The sequence below is a fragment of the Acartia tonsa genome, chromosome 12, assembly GCF_053477335.1.
Source record: "Acartia tonsa isolate MP-2025a chromosome 12, ASM5347733v1, whole genome shotgun sequence".
Taxonomy (NCBI): Eukaryota; Metazoa; Arthropoda; class Copepoda; order Calanoida; family Acartiidae; genus Acartia; species Acartia tonsa.
This window is the reverse complement of record NC_137271.1, coordinates 16,375,826-16,398,535: the sequence shown is the minus strand read 5'-3', so window position 1 is coordinate 16,398,535 and position 22,710 is coordinate 16,375,826. Positions and strand designations below refer to the sequence as shown.

Sequence of the window (22,710 nt, the reverse complement as noted above, 5' to 3'; positions counted from 1 at the left end):
ATCTGAAACCATTTTTAGTTAAAATACAAATATTACAATTATCTAAGTATGTATGTACCTACCTTTTACAATTGGATCTTCCTATTTTGTACACGAATAACGGTATTCTTAATACTTAAATGAAATATACACACCCCAAAAACTCCCTTTTACCTTCAAAACCTCCACCAAAATTTTATAAAAATTCGAATAACTACAGATATTTAAAAGCTTTTAAGTTGAAAACTTAACTAATGAAAAAAAGAGGTAGCACTAGTTTATTAATATTACATATGTAGGTATTTATGAATATATTCTGTAACTAAAATATAAAGGACATAGATGTGTAATCTGATAAACATGTTATAGAACAGAACAAACAAAGTTTGATGTCTGACCAATAAATAGATAAGTATAGGTTATAATCCAGACAACTACCTTTCCCAAGTGCTGAAGACCCTTTTCATTTCCTAGCAAATTGTTTTCTTTATATATCTCCAATGCTATTACTAATTTTTAAGACCAAATACAAAATCGGAAAAGGGTCCAAGACATGTTCATATAGCTCATGCTATAGGTATGTAACCAATCGTAAAAATATAACCTAATGATTAAAAATGTGGGACTATTTGCCTGTTCTATTCTTCAAATGGATTTAAATTCATCTAGTCCAGAAAATTAACTTATTAATATCAATAATCATACTTTATCACATAAATAATAAACAGTGCTGAAATTATAAACAAAATAAACCTGTGTGAATCTTACATGACAACAGTTTCTACTAAGGTTGGCAATCCGAATCCGGAATCCGCCCAATTTTGGAATCCAGAATCCGAATCTGTTTTTTAATAGCGGATTCGGATTCTTAATTGTAAGGCTAAAATTAGCGTCTTGGGTTTTTTTAAAATATGAAAAAACGCAGCTTTAGAGTTTTCCCAATAACCGGCAAAATTTAATCCCTTAATTTATTTTTTATAAAAGCCTTTTAAAATAGAATTTGAATCTAGAATCCTGAATCCGTCAAAAAATAAGAATCCGTTTCATTTTTGGACGGATTATTGTAAGAATCTGAATCCTGTCCAAAAATTAGACTGATTGCTAACCCTAGTTTCTACAGTTAGGTTTATGTTTTTATTTTGATTTAGTCAATTTAATACTGAAAAGGATTCTAGCGGCCTTGCCCCAATAGGCCTATAAAGGCCCTTTAAAGGGGGAGGGGGGAATCGCTTCCCCCCAAATTTTAATTGTAGTTTTAAAAGAAAAAGTTAAAAAAAAATATTTTTTGGGGGTATTTTTTTCTAGGGACGATTTCTAGTTATAAACATTCCCAGAATCTATGAGAAGCTACCCTGTAAAGGAGAACCATATCGGTTTATTGGTTAGCGAGATCCTTAAGTGCAAACACGCAAATCATGTTACTTTATTATAAGTATATTTGTAGGTTTGGAACAATAAGAAATGAAACATAAACCAAACTGAATAAACCAAAAAAACATCTTTCAATCTTATTGCAAACTTTGAAAAATTTAAAAACTGGATTGAAATTTTACATTCAACGTAAGTAGAAGCTTAAAATAACTGAGGACCAAAATTTATACCTATTTTTTTCTCGTAAAAAATAATATGAAAGTTGTTAAATAAACTAAAATGAGCACACTATTAACCAATCATATTATATGAGAATAATTTACATTACCATTTATTGATTATCACATTATTTATAGTTTTACATAGCAGTGGATCAAGTCTTAAATATGAAGAAAAATCTTATTTTCGACGCCCCTGACAAATTATCAACACACGGCTAAGGAAAACGCGCGAAAGTCTTGTTGTATCTTTAGTTGAACTGCGCACTTTATTAACTTTACTGAGTCTTAACTATTCTAGATTATTTATAGGCCCTATTCTGTGTAATTATAGCCTGTGAGGTAAGCTACCGGCCTTCATTTTTAAAGAAAAATTTACCTTTTTTGCATTTATGACTTGATCTAGGTAAATGTAATTAAAATACATTATGTTAAAAGATATTATATTGGTTAACTAACAAAATAATATTGCATAACTTAACAAATTTTCATTAAAATACATTTTAAGAAGTATTTTTAAAATGATTAATTGGATGCTTTTAAAGAGGACTATTCATGAACAGCTAAGCTAATTAAAAAACAAATAAAAACTTTTACAGTTCCCTTAATAGGTAATATCTTACATAAAATTGTAAGAGGTAAATTATGTATTTATGAATTAACTAAAGAAAGTAACAAACTCCTAGCATCTCATTCGTGAGTAGACCCCTTTAAAGCAATTAACTTTTGGTTAAAAACAAGGAAGATACAAATACACTTTGGCGCATTACAAAACCCTGTTCTTGTAGAAGAACATGAGGCTGCGGGACAGGTTCCAGTTGAATGCGAGGGTGAATATGTAGAAAATGGCGAGGACAGTGAGAGGATACAAGAACACGTGGGTCCGCTGCAGGATATCCAAGGATTTGTATCCTAGCGTCATACAATAGTAAGCATTAGTATTAAAGAGAGGTAAGTGTTTAGTTAGGCTTACTGATTTGACTGAAAATTACTGTTTTACCCTAACTTTCTTAGACAAAAAATTATCATTGTAATAGAGTGTGATTATGCAAAATTTAAATTAGAAATGACGAGAAAGCATTGAAAAATACTTTTGAATTAGTGGAAGAAGTGAACACAAGATACTTTTTTTAAAAAGGCAAAAAAATCTTTTGTTAAATCTTTCAACTATATCCGACAGTCAAGTATTTAAATATGGAAAAAAAAATTCTGATTTCCTAATTAATCTAAACTTTGTCATGTTGTCATTTGAAGATACTTATAACTTTTTGTTATTAAAACTGGGCTTCAAATTTGAAATTTGGGGTATTGAATCTACTTGTGGCAGTCTTTCAACACTTATAGCGCTATAATTCCTACACGCTTCCTTTAATTTCAACTACAAAATAGTTCTTCCTTCTTTTTAGTAAATCTGTACCAGCGTAGCTATTCTACAAGTCTATCATATAAATCCTAGCTCTTTTTAACCTTTCATTTTAAATAGATACAGAAAAATACACACTTTTTACTTTAACTGTGTTTTTTTTTAAATCCATTGCATAGGTACTTCCATAGTTTTGAAAGCTTGAATTATTAATAAATATTTTAGCTTTTATTGGATGTAACCATTCTTGTTATAAATCTAATATTTAATACTGTATGCCTAGAAAAGTGATGTAGATATAATATCCCAGAGCAATCAACCATAGAGTATTACCAAACCAGGTAGATACAAACCAGTCTCGCTCTATGAAGATGTGGTAGATAAAAATCTGTAAATGCCAATATACATTATTTTTGATGGGACAACAAAGCACAACCATTACTCGGGGGAGAGGATGTGAGGAGGTATTGTAGTGAGGAATCAAAAGGATAGACAATAGCTGATAAATTGATGTACATCCCTTATGATGATACACAAAATATCCCTTCTGTAGATTAAAATTAGTGATTAAAACGTTTTAACGCTCAACTAAATAAACCAACCAATCAAAATACAAAATCAAAGTTCCCAAGGTTGTTAAGCCAACGAATAAGAAAACGTTATGATAAGACTTTGGGGACAGCGTAATAAACAGCCTAATGTCCACTAACTAAATGGATTGCTTAGCTTCATCATCAAAAAAATGAAAATATATCCCTGTAAAAAGTGTAGAATAATGAGGAGGGGTAGAAAGGCGTTGAGATGAACATCAAAACTGAAGCCCCATTCAACATCTCTGTCCTTGAAGGCTGGCTTAAGTAGAAACCTGGGTTGAGCATATAATATTTATGAACAAAATAATGTTTATATTTTAAAATAGATGTAGAATATACGTGAATATTATGAGAGGGGAAAATTTCCTATAGTTATTTTAGCCCGCTACAAGTTTCACGTTATTAGCGAACTTAATAATCTGGACTAAGATCCAAGCAGTAATAAATCCAGTCATTTGCAATAGTAATATTCATCTTATATTAGTAAATGAATTAAAATCAATACCTAATTTTTTAAATTTTATCAGGGGTGTATATTCTGCACAAGATTTATTTTTTTTCCCCTGCTACAAAATTTTTTATTTTTTTTCCCCCCTAGATTTTTCTTAAAAAGTTGGGGGAAAATAGAAAAATATTTTAAGAACTCTATATTTTATTTATTTTATCCCTCCTACCACACATTTTTTTAGTTTTTTTAACCAAGGAGGGGGGCGAAATGGAAAAAATGTTTTCAGTTTTCTTAATTTTTACATTTTTTTTCCCTCCAACCACTTATTTTTTATTTCCCACCCCCCCCCCCCCCCCCTCTGAGCCGGGGATCCCATGCAGAATATACACCCCTGAATTTTATGTGAAAGAGAAAATTAAAAAGGATAGGTACCTAATTAAATAAAAGCATAAAAAAACTAGACAAAAAATATTAAGAATAGTAACTGTTTAATTTACTTTGCTTACATTTTCATAATTTTCTATATTTTTAGTCCATAAATATTATATTCTTTCCTGTTACTGATATACCAGAGGATTGTAGAAATGACCATTCCAACTCCAATTAAATCAACAAATATCACATAGATCAGAAACTTTAGGTACCCTAAAAAAACATTCTCTAGCAAAGTATTTTTTTCCTTCTTTATCTGCACCAAAGGTACAAAAATAATTTCTACTGATTAATACCCTAAGCATTAGAACAACAAAGGATACATATTACATACAGTGATAGATCAATGGCAGATAAACAATAATCTTTACCACAATTGTACCTAATATTTCCTATGTCTAAAAATAAAAAAATCAATTGCGCTTGTTAAAGGACGCCTGCAAGAAATAACACGCTTTAACTTCTGAAAGACTGCCACAAGAAGACCCAATACCCCAAATTTAAAGCCTTCAGCTTCAATATTAAAAAAGTTCTAGGCATTTCAAAATAGCATTTTCTGTACAATGGAATTTTTGAAAGATTTCCAATGCTCATAAAAGAAAAAACAATATTAAATTACGTCGCCTAGACACAAAATTATAACCTTATCTTTGTCAGAAACTTAGATTGCCTGTAACTGATTACATTTTTACAATAAAAACACCACATTTCATAGTCAAAATCTATGAAAAAAATTCGATTTAAATTGCATTTTTAAACGAAAATCATAGCGGAAACAAAGGGGTAAACTAATACAAGCTTAGCTGTGATTGGTTGTTAAGCTGATTCAGCCTTCTGATTGGCTACAGTATATTCGGTACAACGCAAGTAAAACTTAATTTTTTAAAATGATTTTGACTATAAAAATGGGTATTTTTATTGTAAAGATATAATTAGTTACTGGAAACCTAAATTTATGACAAAAATAAGCTTATAATTTTGTTTCTAGACCACATAGTTTAATTTCAAAGTTTTTAACATAAGCTTTGAAATTCTTTCAAAATTTTCATTGTACATAAAATGTCATTTTAAAATGCCTAGAACTTTTTTGTTATAGAAGCTGAAGGCTTCAAATTTGGGGTATTTGGTCTACTTGTGGCAGTCTTTCAGCAGTTAAAGCGTGGTATTTCTTGCAGGCTTCCTTTAATGAGCTATTAGTATATATGTTTTAATGTCAAGCACTACAAAGTCTTTAATCTAATATAGCACAATAAGCCACAAGCCAAACACCTAGAGAACGCATTGGGTCATTACACTTCAAGCTTTCTTGTCGTAGGTTAGTATTTCAGGGATCTGAAGGGATAAGACAATGATGAATTGATGAACATCCCTAATGATGATACACAAAATTACGCCTTCTGTAGATTACAATTAGTGGTTAAAATGTTTGGACACACAATTTAATGAAAAATCCAATCAAAATTCAATATAGTCTCTCGAGTTGTTAAGCCAACGAATAAAAAATCGTTTTTATAAAACTTTGGGGACTAGTGGAATAAACAGCTCAATGTCCCCTCCTTCCTTGAATTTTACCTATAAAGTTGATTCCCAGAGAGATGGAAAATCCTGCGGAAGAGACAATGAGCCATGCGGCCAGCAGGATCAGGAATGCGGGATCATCTCGGGCAAACTGAGATTTGGTCTCTTTGCGGTACTGACACAATCATCAAATAAAAATGCTATTTTATTATCACTTTAACCTTCGGTTATACTACAACATTCATAACTATTTTCGGTCTGGGTACCTTTACCCTCCTTTGTGAAATCGCCCATTGAAAAAACTACTCACCCAAAAATCTTATTGAAAATGGAGGGCTGACTTACAACTCCTCCCTTCTCTTCCCTGAAATGCCCTAGAGGCCTCTAGGGGCGTAGAATACCAGGGTAAGAGGGTAGAAGCGAAAAAAAATCCATTAACCCAATGAAATGTCTGACACTTTGTTCCTTATGTACTTTTTAAAGGTTTTTCACGTTTTAAATTCTTTTTCATTTAATGCCTGAAAATTTCTGTAGACTTGTTGAGGCTTGTAGAACAGGTTTACTTGTTGCCACAGTGCAAATTCAAAGTCCATTTGTTTGAACAGGAAAATACGACGGACGTACTTGTAGAATTTGTTGGCAGCAGACGTACATCCATACCTAAGGCATAAAAATCGTAGGTTAGTAGGTACTTACTTTTCAACATCCTTAATGGTCAAAATCTGTTTCATTTTGTGTTTAGAATGGATATCGTTTTTTATCCAGCTGTGAATATCACTTTGAAAATCTGGTGCAACATCCTAATGTAATTATATATCGATTCGTAAACCGTAGGAATTTTTCCTTTCTTTTTCGAAACATTTACCTTGTAGTTGCTGGCATCGGCAGTGGACTCTTGACACGGCTGTAGTTACTGCCGGGACTAGACACTCGTGTGAAACTTGACATTATTTCTCTTTCTTCTTGTGATAAATTATTTGTGATATGTACTGAAATTTAAGCTTTAAAACGAGGAAATGCTTATTTTTGACGTAATGCTCCCATTTCATCAAATACTAAGATTTGAAATTTCTACTTGAATAAAAGTGTTATTTAGTTTACATCAAGGGTATGTGGGTAAATGGTTTTAGGATATCATGACAGGGAAAACTTATCATCAATTTAGCTTGCTGCTGATATGGACCTCATTTATTGGTATGTTCATTCAGGGAATAAGGGTAAAGGGAGGAAAGTTTTATTAGCCAGCTGTGAGCATTCCTTTGTCAGAGTAAATGAAAATCTGGTGCAACATCCAAGTAATAATATTGTAACAAAATTATATTTGTTTAATTTAATAATTCATTATAATGTTATTCCAACACAAAAGACGACATTTGACTTTATATTTATGTACACGTACCATGTTTTTCCATCAGCTGATCTTTGTTCACATTTACATACATTCAATTGTCATCTGAGTTCTAATGTGAAAGGTCTATAGCTGAATTGTAATGATTATAAATATGTTCTTATTGTGATTAGTAATTTACTTTGTGATCTTTATGCTTTTAAGGATTGTATAATATTTAATTATTACTGATTTATTATACTTTCAGACTCCTTAAAGCATTCTTTTAGAACAATCTTAATGTCGAATTAGCTAAAGTTAATGTTCACATCATAATATTCTATTATTGTCTAATTAAAACATATAAAACGTATCTAAATAATCAAAATCGTGGTCTCTTTAATATTTTCTATTCTAAAGGTAAGAATCCTTTTTCAGTTCTAAAAGATTTTATTAGCGATTTTCATTAAAAAACGTTTGCGTGTTGTTTACGTTAATTCAATTTTTTCTTTCAAAGGCAAGGCATTTAATTTCAACTTAATTTTTTCAACAAGTGAATTAAAATGTACTGCTAATTGGTGTTGTTATACAGTGGTGAGTTCTTATGTTACTTGTTACATAACATATCAGGTTAGTGTTAATAGTACTGTAGTACATAAATCCATTGTTAATAAAACCACCAAACTTTCAAAGCTCATTAGAGTACCTCTAATCCCTACTACAGTTATTATAGTGTAGTAACTTAGGGATTAAAATTCAAAGAAAAGGGTTAGTCTTAATCCATTTCTCCTCTTCCCCTTCCTTCTCAGGGTGGAAGTTAATTTCTTTCGGAAAGGGGTTTTATTACAACCCATTCCTGCCTCCCTTTCATCCCCTTTTTGTGTTATAGAAAAGGGATAATCTATTGAAAGGTTTTGTACACTTTAAATATATACTGTTTTTCTTTGTAAATATCTCTACCTTAAAGTGTAGAATACAACCTTCTTCCTTTTACTTATCAAAAGGAAGACTATTTGTGATTTCAGAGTATTTATCAGGGCTCTTGTGTCCTCATTTATGAAACTTTTATCTTTCATAGATAAAAATTCTTTCAAAGAATAATTTTTCATACTCTAAATAAATATTCCAACTCTTGATGTTCCTCCCTGTTCAATTGTTGATAACAGGGTAACAAGGTTAGTTACTCAATCTTGTACTTTAGGCACAGGTATACCCTTGTTGCTATCTGGTTCTGTGTGCTCATTTTGTTACATCGTTACTTAGTAACATACTCCAAGGGGTTTACTACTCCTCCCCTTTAATAAAAAAAAGGTATTTCATTTAAAAGGGTTTGTACCCCCTTTTCACATTCTCCTACCCTCTTTAACATAAATAGGCGGAGCTAATTGTGGTAACACACTTCTCTTTATTTCCCCTCCACTTTTCTTTTCACTTATAGGTGGAGTCAAGGAAATATTACATTATAGCTTATATATAGTTATTGATTTATCCGAAACATAGTTTTAAGTATTGAATATATAATAGGGGAAATATATCTTTTCCAATTATTATTCATAAATTTAACTATCATATGATTTAATGGTTTGTGTAAGATAGTTTGTAATCATTATTATTGTTATTATCTTCTACTTCATAGTGGAAAATACATGGTTTAAAGTACCTCCCAAATTATTTATTATTTGCTTTGTTAGGCAAAGACCAAATAGTTTGGTAATATCATATTCATAAAATCTCCAACCCAATATAGATAAAAGGCATAGCATTTCTTCTCCCTCTTTATTTCTTAAGTGTGGAGTTCTTCAAGTCTACTTACCTAATTTCTAGGGGTGGAGCCTTCTTATAACGGGCGTGTCTCCCTATTCAATTGTTGTGACAAAATCAAAGGCTGAAATATTTTCTGACTTGTATGTTTACAAGAATTAGCTATGTGATTGAAGTTCACAGTTTAATTGATGTAATAAAAACTATTGAAATATTGTAATTGTTTACTTTTAAACATTTACTTTCATACTACTTATGGATGTTGTCATCCTTGTCATTGTAATTTCTGACATAAAGAATATCTGAGAAAGGAAAAATCCATTCATACTCATTTTTCTTACCAAGTTATTACATATATTCCTAAAATCATTCACTATCATAATTTAAGCGTACACTATTGGTGTGTATGATTAACTATTTTGTATTGAGTTAAAGTTTGTGTGTATCAGATACAAAACTTTCTTTTCTTGTTTTCCTTGTCTTTTTAAGGAGAGTTCTGTTTTATCAGTACAGATTACAATTATATTGCAAGAAATTTTGTGGCACAAAGTATTTTGATAAAGGAGTCTTGTACTACCTAATCAAATACTTTGTTCAGTTTTTGTTGAATATTTAATTCTGAATCTTCATTCTCAATAATTGCCTATTCAAGCATAATCATAACTGAATCATGTTGTCATATAAAAATTTGAGTTTTTTACCCTTAATACCTGAAGAATCTGAATCAGGTTATAGCAGCACATGTTCATTGAGTAATTCAGGTGCTTCAAGTTCTGACCTTTCACTTCCAGACTTGAATGATAATTGTACTATTACTGAATTGGACTTGTTTCTTGCCAATGCTAAAAAACTGATTTCTAGACTAGAAATATATGGCAGTGTTTATTCAAATTCTTCTCATTTGAATAGCCATTTTCTGTGCTACCAAGATTTAAATGTAAGGTTACATTTAGCTCAAGCATTAGCATTTAATATGAAATCCATTGCACATATTAAAAAATGTTGTGCATTGATTCTTCAGACTGAGGAAAGTAAACTTGAGTGGCTTGTTAGCTGTCCTAATACTCTTTTTCTCTATCTTACTAAGAACACTCAACTGGATGTTTCAGCTGACAGTGATAGCAGTAATGCAGTTGATTCCTTAGAGGTAAATGTCATTCCCACCAACATAATACAAAACTCACATGAGCTTCATGATTATATTGCTAAGTTTGAAGGTTTGGATTCTGTAATTTCTTGCAGTAATGTTTCTTATTCTATACCTAAAGTTCAGGATCAGTCTTCATTCTCTGTAGACAATAGTTCTTGTTCTGGTCATATTGAAAACATCATTCCAACTGACAATCCAACTCTGGATAATGAAAGAAAGAAGGTTGATATTGTTGATAAAGTTCTGAATGATGAGATGCATTCTCTTTCCAAGATTTTAATTGCTACTCCTAGTAAGGATTTGTCTCATTCTTATTTGGTCTATTTGCACAATGGCCATGTTCCTGTTGTAGATAGGCAAATATCTTCACTGCAGCATTCTCTTAGAGACTACATCACTTTCAAATTTCATGATGCTAAGTTAGCTCTATCTGCTGCTGAAGTAGTAAAGAATGCAATTGATTGGACTATTGATATTAGACATCTCTTCATGTCTAAGGAACTCTTCAAGAAATCTCAATGCCAAAAATTGTATGGTAATTTGAGTAAATTCTCTACAGATCCTAATATTGACATTTATAGATTCTTTCATGAATTTGAGGCTTTAACTTTTGACTTTGATTATTCTGCTGAAAAAGCTGACTTTTTGTATTCCAAGTATCTTGTTAAAACTCATCAAGAAGAAGTCACAAGATACAGGCATGATTATAAAGCTATCAAATCTTACATGATTCACAAATATGGAGATCCTAAACCTATTTTGATGAATCTTGTCCAACCTTTACATGATCTAAATTTACCTGACAGTCATGCTAATCCTGCTGTTTCAGTTATATACTACAGGAAGTTTCAAGCAGTTCTTGAAACAATAAATTCATACCTAGATTCTACTTCTGAATTTTTAAAGGATTTTGAGATGTGTATATTCTCACATGAGTTTCTTCTTAAACTCTTACAACTTATGCCTCTTGATGCAAAGAAAAAATTCTTTAAGCAGATGGATATGATTAAAGAGGATTCTATTCATGTTAAAGGCAGAATAGCATTTAATGTTCTGTGGAATACAGTAAGATTTCAGTTCAAAATTCATGATCGTATTTTAAAGCATGATAATTCTGCTTCAAAGTATTCTAATTGTGACGAGGAGTCATGTATCTCCTATCACAAAAGGATAAAGTCTGTTAACATACCAAAGCAGCCAATTGCTGGTGAGAGATCATTTCCTTGTGTTATTTCTGGACACAATCACAGTGTAAATGAGTGTTCCAAATTCCTCAATCTTTCAACACAGGAAAGAGTTAAGCATAGGAAGGATTTCATATATAAACATTGTGCTGTTTGTCTCCAATCATCTCTCTCATGTCATGGTGGTAAATGTATAAATATAAAATCTGTTCCAAAGATTTTATTATGCAAAGGGTGTAAATCTATGAATAAGATTAATCCTGAAAGACCATGTTATTCTGTATTGTTTTGTCTAACCAATTCACATGGAAAACCACCAGACTCTGAAATCCTAAAAGGTTTGGAAATATACATTCCTGGATTTAAACCTCGTGTAGGACAGAGAGTTTCTATGGAAAAATTTCAAGAATCAAGATGATTAATGTCTTGTTTATCACCATCTGGTTGCATTCTGCAAAAAATATCTACTTTATTTCAATACCTATCAACTTATATTTTGTGATTTTAATTTCATTGTAATAATATTCAATTATTGTGTTAACGGTTTCATTAAATATTTTGTGAGGATTACCTTATTTAAAAAATTCTATTTTTATGAATTGTGAGGATTGATACAGAGAGTATTTCAACAATTTTGAGAGAATTTTATCAGTAGAGGTAGAATTCCATACCTAACTGAAAATCTCCTAAGTTATTCACACTATTATTATTATGGTACAGGTTTTTTCAAACAATATAACCATAAAAATGTATTTCTATCTATTTGTCAGTAGAGGTTTTATTTTAAATCTAACTGCAAAAATGAGTTATTTAATGTTATTATAGTACAGGTTTTATTACAACCTAACTAAGTAACATAATTATGACAAATTTTATTTTCAGTAGAGGTTTTATGATAACCTAACTGTAAAAGTACATATTTATAATTTGTGTTATTAACAGTATGGGTTTTATTAAATAACCTAACTGCTTAAAGGGAATGTACGCTATTGTGTTGAAATCTTTGTTGCGGGAGTGTAACAAAATTATATTTGTTTAATTTAATAATTCATTATAATGTTATTCCAACACAAAAGACGACATTTGACTTTATATTTATGTACACGTACCATGTTTTTCCATCAGCTGATCTTTGTTCACATTTACATACATTCAATTGTCATCTGAGTTCTAATGTGAAAGGTCTATAGCTGAATTGTAATGATTATAAATATGTTCTTATTGTGATTAGTAATTTACTTTGTGATCTTTATGCTTTTAAGGATTGTATAATATTTAATTATTACTGATTTATTATACTTTCAGACTCCTTAAAGCATTCTTTTAGAACAATCTTAATGTCGAATTAGCTAAAGTTAATGTTCACATCATAATATTCTATTATTGTCTAATTAAAACATATAAAACGTATCTAAATAATCAAAATCGTGGTCTCTTTAATATTTTCTATTCTAAAGGTAAGAATCCTTTTTCAAATATATCGATTGGTGGGTTCTAGTATGAAGAGGAGAATTTTGAATGTAGGTTTGAAAAGTTAAAAGTTACAAAACAGTAAATGTTGGCTCGGCAGTCGCGCTTCAGCCGTCTGTAAGCCTCAACGAAAATCAATCTTTTACCATAAAGATCGGCTGGTAGTCCAAACCTGAACAAAATGTGGCAATCCCTCTTTTAAAAAAAAATTTAAGGCATCCAAACGGGTTTCAATTTAAGACTTCTGCGCGGCTGACTTGCTCTGTAATGAATAGGGGATTTTTAAAAGCGAAGCTTTTCTATAATTAGGGTCGGTTCGTCCGTCCGAGATAGTAAGCTTTTATTCGTTATTTTAGGCATGTTAAAATTGTCCTATCGATTTTAAACTTTGCATGGTGATTACTGTAGTAGTTAGGTACGACTTAGAAAGCGTAGCAACTCTATAATCGTTATCAGACTGTCCGTACGTCCATTTTAAACATGTTGATTTTTGTACTTTTTTTATAACAATATTTTATGTGATAAAATCATCCGATCGATCTGATTTTTTGATTACTAATTCCTATTACAATAAGGTACAATATTATGAGCGAAGCATCTCTATATTAAAGTATTAAAAATGTCAGTATGTCCTTAAACAGAATTCTGTATTTATGAAGTTTTGCAACAAATTTACGTATAATTTTGTCAAACCTTTTATTTTCATATTTTGTATATTCAGTTCTGACACTCAACAAAAGTTAATGTTCGTCTGTCATATCGTTTCAGAGCTTCGCTTTTATGGATGTTGTCATCCTTGTTTTGTAAAAACTTTATGGACAAATTCACTCTTAAAAGGCAATTATGTCAGAGTAATTAACATCAAAATTAACTTTTACAAACTGATTTCTACAAATAATTTGCCTTTTATATGATTCACAATATAAGTTAAAGCTTTTGACAATCACTCAATTTTGGAAAATTTAAAAATTATTTATTTATTGACCATTTTAATCATTATATCTAGAATTTAATATCTGAAATAAGATATAGGAAAAAAATACATATATTAAACAATACAATAATATGCAAACTATAAAAATATCTTTTCAAATATTTTTTATATTAAACGAATTAAAAATAAACCCTTTTTAAAGCACTGACATCTAAAATAATATTTATAATCACATACTTTTGCCTTGAGAAATAAGTAAACAAAATGCCTGTCTAGATAATCTAAAATTTTATCTTGTAGGGTAACATATCTATCAAAACAAACGGATCTAGTGCAGTTTATGGTAAAATGTTTCAGGGATCGATTATCTCGAAAATTCTGTGCTCCTTAATTTTGGAGATAATCGGAATATTTTACCTTGAACTGCTCTAGATCCAAACAAACTTTACATATCACAGTAATCAATGTATTACAAAAGTAGGTACCTAATAAAGTTTTCACAGTATATTAATTTATATTTAATACATCTTGGCTATTAATCTTGATTATGAAATTAATTAATCTATGTGGAAATTTATAATTCAGACTTTTTGTAAAAATGGCTTAGATATTTATATTTACAATAATAAATACAACCTAAAAAATGTTCCTTAAAAGTGCAGAAAAAAATAACGTTCTCTCATTTAACTTTAATAATATCTCACAACAAAAGGTTGTTATTAAAGTCGTTAGGTAAAGATGGAATTATGGAATTAAAACAACAGGGATAGTTCCATGGAGAAGAAATAAACCATGTTACTGGTAAGATACATTTTCTTGGCTAAATACCTATACAAAAAGAACTAGATACCGTGTATAACCTTTTATAACTTTTCTATAGTAGAAACTTTAAAATCACATTATATAGGTAACTAGGTACATATTCATAATATTTTCATCCTTTAGTTTGCTTAGTTTCTCAGAAACTAGATAAGTAGTAAAAGTTTACTCTAATGCTTTTGTCTCTATAGTGAACTAATATATAACACAGTTAACAAAATATAAGTAGGACAAAGGTTTAAGGGCGAGGCATTAATACAGCCTAAAACCCTGTTGCCTATTTCTACATTATATGTTAGAATAGAACCATCCCTTTATATGTAATACTTCCAAACTAAACAACTGTAAGAACTACCTTTGTAAAAATAAATTTTGTATCACATATGGTGAGTGGTGTAAATTGTTGATATTGTTCTGGAAGATTCCTCTCTCCATAATTCAATTTCACAAAATCAATCTCGGATGTAAATTGACCTAAATAGTAAATACAACATATTTTAGTTAGTTCTGGATGAATAAGAGATAATACTTCCCATCTATGCCTAAATAACTACCAAACTTGTAGAATAGTTGCTTATGATGTGGCACTCATATGTAAAGATTTTGTAAACGAATAGATAAATAAAATATCTTTAGTCAAGTTGAGTTTTGGTCCAGAGAAAGGTTAAGCTATTTGCCCCTCAATAAAAACACCCCACAAAAATAAAAAAAATTCTGTCAAAATTAAACAAAATTGGAAATCTGAAACAAATAGCTGAAGACTAAAAGAACAGAAAAGTAACCATTTGAAATGATTATACTATACATTACGATTAAATTAAGTTACGATTAATTGCATCACGCTTACAAATTTTCATATACTTATTTAGTTAAAAAAATGTGAAAAACTAATGTATAGCAAACATAACGTTCACGTAAGTAATCAAAAGAAATGTAATAAGTATTGATGTATATTGTATAACCCAGACAACTACCTTGCCCCTGTCTTGGGGACCGTTTTCGCCCCCTTGCAAATTGCTCCTTTGTAGCGACTTGGCTGTGTTAATATTCACGGTATATTTAAAGAACAAAATAACAATGTTAACCTACCTAAGCCAGGGCCTTGGTAAATACTGAGATCCATCAAAATTCTCAAAATAATCCTCTACGGAGGGATGCAAAACCTTGGTGTGATGCATTACTTCCAAGTTTTCCTGTAACAAAATCATTTTATGTTTATGAGTTCCATTTTATGATTTTATTATCGCCTATGCCCCTAGAGGCCTCTTTACTTTTAATTCTTAATTAAAAAATTATTTTGGGGGATTTATCCTTTTTTCTTAGGGCAATTTCTCTTACGAGGGTGGTGCTACGAAACCTCCCCAAAATAGTTTTAAAACTTCTCACGCTTCGTTTTTTATTAAATGAATAAGTTGGGGTACAATGTTTGGCACTTTCGATATAAGTAAATGATAATAAAAAACCCATAGAATGCGATAATAACTTCAGAAAAATCGAAGAAAATAGTTTTCATACTTAATTAACGTTTTTAAGTTTTTCTTCAGAAAGTTTAGATAAGATGCCTTTAAAAGTCGTCTATGATTTTGTCAGGGATAAAAATGTAACTTTAAAATAAGAATTACAACATATTTTTTCAATTAGTACAACGTAAAATTTTGAACATTTTATTGATCAGTATATTTTTTAAAATGTGAAGTAGAAACCTGAATATTTTATCATGAAAATTGTGTTATGATTTGATTGTCTGCTAGATTACAAGAAAAAAGATACTGACAGTACTTGTTGGTTCTTTAAAAAAAATTAGGTAGATTACTTTCAGACCCCCTCTTTTTGCAACGTTATTTCAATAGAACAGAGCCGTAGTCTTAGTGTACTCAATATCTAGACAGCCAACCATTGTTTTAGAATTGTTCAATTTTATTAACTTCTGATAAAAACAGAATTAATGGTATTTTTGTAAATATTATACCTCCAGGAAATGGCTATACTTCCCAATCAGATGTTGTGTGATATTTAAGAGGAATTATTTTGATATAATGTCATTAAAATATTCGTTGAAAAAAGTGCTATTCTAGCTTATACTTCACATTTTAATGTGTATGATAATTCAAATAAAAGATAATGAAGATTTATATTATATTTAATTGTTATAATTATAAAGAAAAACCTGGAAACAGTAAAAAACTGACTTTATTTTATTGACGTAGGGAAAATTTTGTCAAATATTTGAATAAAAAAACGATATAAAACAAAATAAATTATTTTTAATATAGTCACAAAAAGGCTTAATGAGTTTAGGAAATATTTCATTCACTAATCATGTCATTTAAACTCTTCTACACAGAATACAGTGTAAAAAGATGTTCTCGTTTTAATTTTAAGTAATTTGAAATGCATTTTAATACCTTTTAATGATTTATTTTTTGAAACATCTTTTTATAAAATGTTATTGATTTTTGAAGTTATATGTTAGAATGTTTTTAAATTTTGTTAACATTTTGTTTTAAATGTAGAAAATTGGTAATTCTAAACATTCAAAAAATGATTTTATTAAATTTTCATCACTTAAATTGCATGTTTGATGAAATTTTCAACTGATAATTCAAGAAAAATCGTTTAAGTTTTATTATATTTTACTTTGAATTGTTAAAAAAATATATTATTGTCAAAAAAGGAGAAGTTATGTTTTCCTCAAAAAAAGACCTAAAACATGAAAATTAACACGTGTAATGAGAATTTTTTTGTTTCAGGTTTAATTTTAAGTAATTATTGATATTTTTTGTAAAAAGGATTTTATATAAAAAGTTTTAAAACTCGAGTTAAGTAGTGGTTCTAAAAAAGGTTGCGAATTTATGCAATTTTCTTGCAAAAACAATTTTCTAGGATTTTAAAAATAGCAAAGGGTGTTATTAGACGTACTTACAAATACAATTGCTAAGTCATTTTGGCCAAACACTAAAATAAAGTTTTGACATCTGAGGGTCCAACCGTGTTCTAAGAACCTTTGAGAAGCTTAACTGTAAAGGAGAATCATATAGAGTGATGTATAGAATGTTTTTTACCTACACAGGGATAAAAAGTATAGGTAAATTAGTATAGAAGAGCAAGCTGTTCTTCTTAACAAAGTAACTATACCTGAGGTACGTAGGTTATCTGAGGAATTGCTCTGTCCCGTGTGTCTACCAAAATTGCATAGTTTGGTTGTCTGCTCCACTCTCTAGGTAGAAATAATTTTAATTAAACTGTTTTAGTCAGAGATACAGGGATAGCAAAATGGACTATATATCAATCTTGTTGTCCCAACTTAAATGCAGGGTAAAGTCAGGGATCATTCTTTAGGGATGAGACAATGGCCGATAAATTGATTTACATCCCCAATGATGCAAAAAAAATTTCCTTCTGTTAAATACAATTGGTGGCTGAAATTTTTAGACACTCCATTTATTGATCCATCTAATCAAAATTCAATAAAAGTCTCCAAAGTTGTTAAGCCAATGAGTATGAAAACGTTGATATAAAATTTTGGGGACAAGTATAATAACAGCCCATTGTCCTCTTAGTTCTTGGTATAAAATACTGCCTTTATGGGTTAAAAAAGTTATATAAGTTTATATTAAGTTTTAATTTACTTTAAATTTAGATCTTGGAAACAGCAACAATATGATTTACTTGTGATTTTTGTGCATTTCTTGAATCCAAGCCTCTGGAGCCCGAGCTGTTTCATCCCAACCAATTATCACTCCTCTGTAACCAAATCTAAAATTAAAAATGATTATGATAGCATATTTATTGTACTAACTGATACGCCCCTCCTAGAAGCTTTTTAGGGCACTTAAGGTAGGAGGGGGAAACGTCACCCCTCCCCCCCCCCCCCATTTTAATTTAAGTTTGAAAAAGAAAATTAAAACAAAATTCTCAAAAGCTCTTTAGAAGCTTTGGCATAAAAATATCTGTTGATTCATTCTTAAATTTCAATTTATTTCATGGTTCTGGTGTAAAACTCTACTGAGCACAAGAAAATAGAATACTTTTGATGATACATTAAGAAATAAAGGTTGTAAACCACTCAAAACTACTTTTTAGTGATCAAGTTGTACATCTTTTAGTGAACAATTTCAAATCATGGCAAAATTTCTATCTATTCTCAAAATAAATCGATTTGAACTTGAGTTTTTTTGTGAATTTTAGGTCTAACAAAACTGGATCTAGTCTTCTAGTTTTCTATTCTTCATTTTATTATCCGCGGAAAGCTTTCTATAAACGATGCGATAAATAACTATTACACCTACGTTTTGTGGTAGACAAATACCACTAATAACTTTTACATAATATCACCTTAAATGCTTAATAACTTGCCCCACTCTGTATTTGACATTTGGTGGTCTAGTGTCCCTAAAAAAATATTTAAGATATTACTTCATATTTAATAGAAATAAAGTTGAGCAATGTACTTTCTGAACATTTTACTTTGAATTGCAGAATAATTGTACTACATAGATTGTACATTTTGATATTCTCTAAGATGCAAAATTGTCTCAAGTATGCCCAGGACTTTTATGAAACTTTCAAATAAAGCACAGCCTATTACTACAACAATATTACTACTTACCTTGGTTCAGGACTTTGTCCAAAATGTCCATTTTCATCCCGATACTTGAATACTTCTTTTGCCGGACATTCTCCGTTTGGATCCTATAAAAAATATTCATTTGTTTATAGTTCAAAGATCAAAATGTATCCTGATTTAATTTGAGTAAACATTATGTCTATAAAAAAAAATTCAAAAAAGAGTGGTATATTCACCGAAATATAATTCTAAATTTAAGACCATTTCAGTCTAGTGAATTTAATAAATATGACTTACCTCCCCATCTGGTGTATAACTTTGAAACCTAAGCCCAAAATTGTATTCTAAGCCCTCTCGTAACTTGTCTGTGCACCAAGACTAAAATAAAACATACCTAATTGATTGTAATTAAAATACATTTGTAAGTGAATAATTTTGATTTTTAAATTAAGCAATGAGAAATAAACAAACTTGTACTAAGTAAATCTTACCTTCCAACTATCAATACGTAACCAAGATTCTCGTAACTCACTGCAAAAAAAATTTGACTTTGACTTGCAATTTAAATTAGGATAAAAAGTTAATAAGCAAATAATGACCATTCATGTAGTAACAAGTTATAGTACTCTATACAGGGGTGTATATTCTACATGGGATCCCCTGCTCAGGGGGGGGGGGGAAATAAAAAATAAGTGGTTGGAGGAAAAAAAATGTAAAAATTAAGAAAACTGAAAACATTTTTTCCATTTCCCCCCCCCCCCCCTCCTTGGTAAAAAAAACTAAAAAAAATGTGTGGTAAATAAATTATAGAGTTGTTTAAATATTTTTCCATTTTCGCCCCTACTTGGTGAGAAAAAACTAGGGGGGGAAAAATAAAAGATTTTGTAGCAGGGGGAAAAAAAAAATGTTGTGCAGAATATACACTAAGAGATATAAGTTTTCCGGAATTTTAATGTAGGGAGTAGATTTGAAATCTGCATCAAATTTTAAGGATTTTTTATAAAATTCGTTTTTTGTAAAATTCTTTATCTAAAAGCGGAAATACATTTTAAGTTAATTAATTTTGACCAATAGGATAGGTGGATTTTAAACTACCTGCGCTCTAATTGGTTGAATGATGTACGACATCCAATCAGAGCGCAGATTTTTTAAATCCACCAATCACGGATGCCAAAATTAATTAACTTAATATGTATTTCCGCTTTTAGATAAAGAATTATACAAAAAACGAATTTTATAAAAAATCCTTAAAATTTGATGCAGATTTCAAATCTACTCCCTACATTACAATTCTGGAAAACTTATATCTCTTAATATACACCCCTGACTCTATAATATATTTATTAGTATCAAAGCTATTCTATAATTCGTAATCTCCGTCTGTCTAAAACGTTTTGGGGCTCCTATATAAAAGATAGAATGCTAAAACTTCTTGTCAAAATTCCCATTAATATGGAGCAAATTAAGTATAAAACACCCATGTCGGTCGGACTGCATTTAGGCAGGTTTTTAGCTACTTTTAATTATATTCCTTACTTGAGCTGTCCGACAAGTTTACTGATGGCATACGTTCTTGAAGCTTCATTGCTCCCCATATAACTCGTTAGGAACAATTGAGCAGGAACACTAAAATAAATAATTCAACATTTCAAAATTATAACCGAATAGGTAAAGAACGTAAACAAAAATAATTTATCTTATAACGCAAACAAGAATAAGATATTTCCACTGAAACGTTTCTAACAAAGACTTTCAGACATCAATATTTTTTTTAAGTAACTTTACTACATAAAACAAGGGTTTCTGTGTCCATGCCAAGCGAAGCATCAACAATCGTGACAATTAGACTAAACGAAATATCCAAGTAACAGAGTAGCTACATTGCTAAAAATCTTATAAATAAAGAAACAAGAAGTTTCAGCCTTCAATGTTTTTATAGGAGCCGATAAAATTAAGTTTCCCTCAAAACGTTTCAGAAATACGGAAATACATACAGACGCACATTGCAATTCATAGAGCTAGCAGCCTCTCTTCTAAAAATCCTACCATAGCAACAGAGCAAGAAATTGCAAGTGTTCTCGCTGTATTTGTATTAGCATTGTTACGCTTTGGACAGTTCTCGAGATTTATTTTCATTCTACATTCACAATCTATTGACTATATCTGTAAATGTAAAAATGCTGTTCTATTCAAGATTTTATCTGAAAAAAAAGTAAAATTACCACAAAAAATGGATTAACGAGTAATAACCTTTCGAACAGTCAAATACAATGGGCGTGTACCTAGTTAGAACGGTACGTTGCTAGTCAGAGTTCTTAGGAAAGATAAGTAATCTTCCGACAACAGAAATAAATTATGGATACACTGATTCCATCATTTCAATGTCATTAAGACCAGACACATTTGATATTTTTTTAGTTGTATGCCCAGAACCTAATAAAGAATACAGATGACATCTACAACTGTACCAGGACGTGGACCTAACAACAAACATTTCAATAACTATTCATATCAACGAACCAAAATATAACCAGTATGAAAATCGGACGATTTTTTTATGACACGATAGATAACGACGTGCACTGATAAAAAAAACTTTATATGCCGTCAAAATAACACAAATCGATTACTACAACAGTAAAACTCTGTGAATATAATAAATATATGTGTACAGTACAACAAGTGTTATTATACATTAAATTATATAGGTTTAAAACACGATTTTAAATTAGTGAAATATACAAAATGCAACAATTTAACATAGACTGCTTGAACTGTGCTTTATAAATAATGAAAAGAGATTATATTAAAAGACTTAAAATACAATTACAGTCTTTTGAATAGAAAAATTACCACAGGTCCAACATATTTTATTTCTTATATAATTAATACTTAACCCGGATAATCGTTTTCACTTTTTAGATTTTGAAGAAAAAAGACATATCTATAGGTTCACAATTGACAGCATGAGAAAAGAAATTCCAGTATAAATTAGTAACTTTTAATCAATTCTTTTAATTGCTTTAATTAAGTAAATATAAATATTTTTCCAAGCACACAACATTCAACGTAAATGTAATACAAGTCGCTATTTCTTTCGAATGTTTACATGTTTACCCCCTAGCAGTAGACAATCATAATACATTTTAATTGGTTACTATTAAATATCCTTTTATCGGATTGGTCAAAATTATGAATACAGAACTTTTATTTGCCAATCTATTTTTCCCAGATTTTTATTCGTTTCAAATTAAATTTTGCAGCAGACAGAAATTGGAAGTTTTTATTGGTTGAAATAATTATTCCCGCATTTTTGTTGGCTCTGATATCATTACTTACTTCATTTCTATTGGCTACAATTAAAACATGGTCTTTCCTCTTATTGGTTGAAATTATTAAAAAGTGCGTATGTTAAAATTTGAAGTAAATTTTTTAAAATTTATTTTGCAAAAATGTTTTTTTTTTAAATAGAAATCGTATTACCGCCCTGTAGAAAGAACTAAGTGGAAAATATTAATATTATTTAAAATTTCCAATTGTACAGTCCTTTGAATTAGTAAACTTTCGTAAATAAAA

At 30.0% G+C, this 22,710-nt stretch overlaps 2 protein-coding genes across 10 annotated transcripts; both read right to left on the bottom strand.

Annotated features, from left to right (window-relative positions):
* Nucleotide 1: 1 nt before the first annotated feature.
* Unc50 (Unc50 RNA binding protein) lies at nucleotides 2-13,833 on the bottom strand. 2 transcript variants are annotated; one of them, XM_080180340.1, is made up of 8 exons: nucleotides 13,718-13,833; nucleotides 6,788-6,881; nucleotides 6,441-6,582; nucleotides 5,977-6,097; nucleotides 4,530-4,617; nucleotides 3,695-3,799; nucleotides 3,211-3,326; nucleotides 2-2,480 (listed from the first exon to the last, which is right to left on the bottom strand). In XM_080180340.1, the coding sequence occupies exons 2-8, from the start codon at nucleotides 6,868-6,870 to the stop codon at nucleotides 2,335-2,337; spliced, it is 801 nt and encodes a 266-aa protein (XP_080036466.1). In that variant the 5' UTR covers nucleotides 6,871-6,881; nucleotides 13,718-13,833; the 3' UTR covers nucleotides 2-2,334. The 2 variants fall into 2 exon arrangements, with proteins under 2 accessions (XP_080036466.1, XP_080036467.1); XM_080180341.1 differs by having other exon boundaries at nucleotides 6,788-6,884; nucleotides 13,718-13,832.
* LOC145334744 (uncharacterized) lies at nucleotides 13,830-21,361 on the bottom strand. 8 transcript variants are annotated; one of them, XR_013884941.1, is made up of 12 exons: nucleotides 21,181-21,361; nucleotides 20,671-20,760; nucleotides 19,626-19,665; nucleotides 19,432-19,512; nucleotides 19,177-19,259; nucleotides 18,903-18,959; nucleotides 18,237-18,323; nucleotides 17,703-17,784; nucleotides 15,657-15,760; nucleotides 14,923-15,041; nucleotides 14,166-14,447; nucleotides 13,830-14,076 (listed from the first exon to the last, which is right to left on the bottom strand). XR_013884941.1 is itself a non-coding variant. In XM_080180342.1 (10 exons), the coding sequence occupies exons 1-10, from the start codon at nucleotides 21,231-21,233 to the stop codon at nucleotides 15,020-15,022; spliced, it is 699 nt and encodes a 232-aa protein (XP_080036468.1). In that variant the 5' UTR covers nucleotides 21,234-21,361; the 3' UTR covers nucleotides 13,830-15,019. The 8 variants fall into 8 exon arrangements, 1 of the variants encoding a protein (XP_080036468.1); XR_013884943.1 differs by having other exon boundaries at nucleotides 14,166-14,233; XR_013884944.1 differs by having other exon boundaries at nucleotides 13,830-14,058; nucleotides 14,166-14,233.
* Between the last annotated feature and the right edge of the window lie 1,349 nt (nucleotides 21,362-22,710).

Bases quoted from the DNA above. Each gene is read 5' to 3' on its own strand.
- Unc50 (XM_080180340.1), bottom strand. From the start codon at position 6,870: ATGTCAAGTTTCACACGAGTGTCTAGTCCCGGCAGTAACTACAGCCGT. The intron at 4,618-5,976 runs GTAAAATTCAAG...ATGTTTTTTTAG, and splicing joins TCTGGGAATCAACTTTATAG to GGTACCTAAAGTTTCTGATC. The intron at 3,327-3,694 runs TTTACAGGGATA...TGTATATTGGCA, and splicing joins CTCCTCATTATTCTACACTT to TTTACAGATTTTTATCTACC.
- LOC145334744 (XM_080180342.1), bottom strand. From the start codon at position 21,233: ATGCTAATACAAATACAGCGAGAACACTTGCAATTTCTTGCTCTGTTG. The intron at 20,761-21,180 runs GTAGGATTTTTA...TATTTATTTTAG, and splicing joins TTTCTTGCTCTGTTGCTATG to TGTTCCTGCTCAATTGTTCC. The intron at 19,513-19,625 runs GTAAGATTTACT...GTTTTATTTTAG, and splicing joins TACGTATTGATAGTTGGAAG to TCTTGGTGCACAGACAAGTT.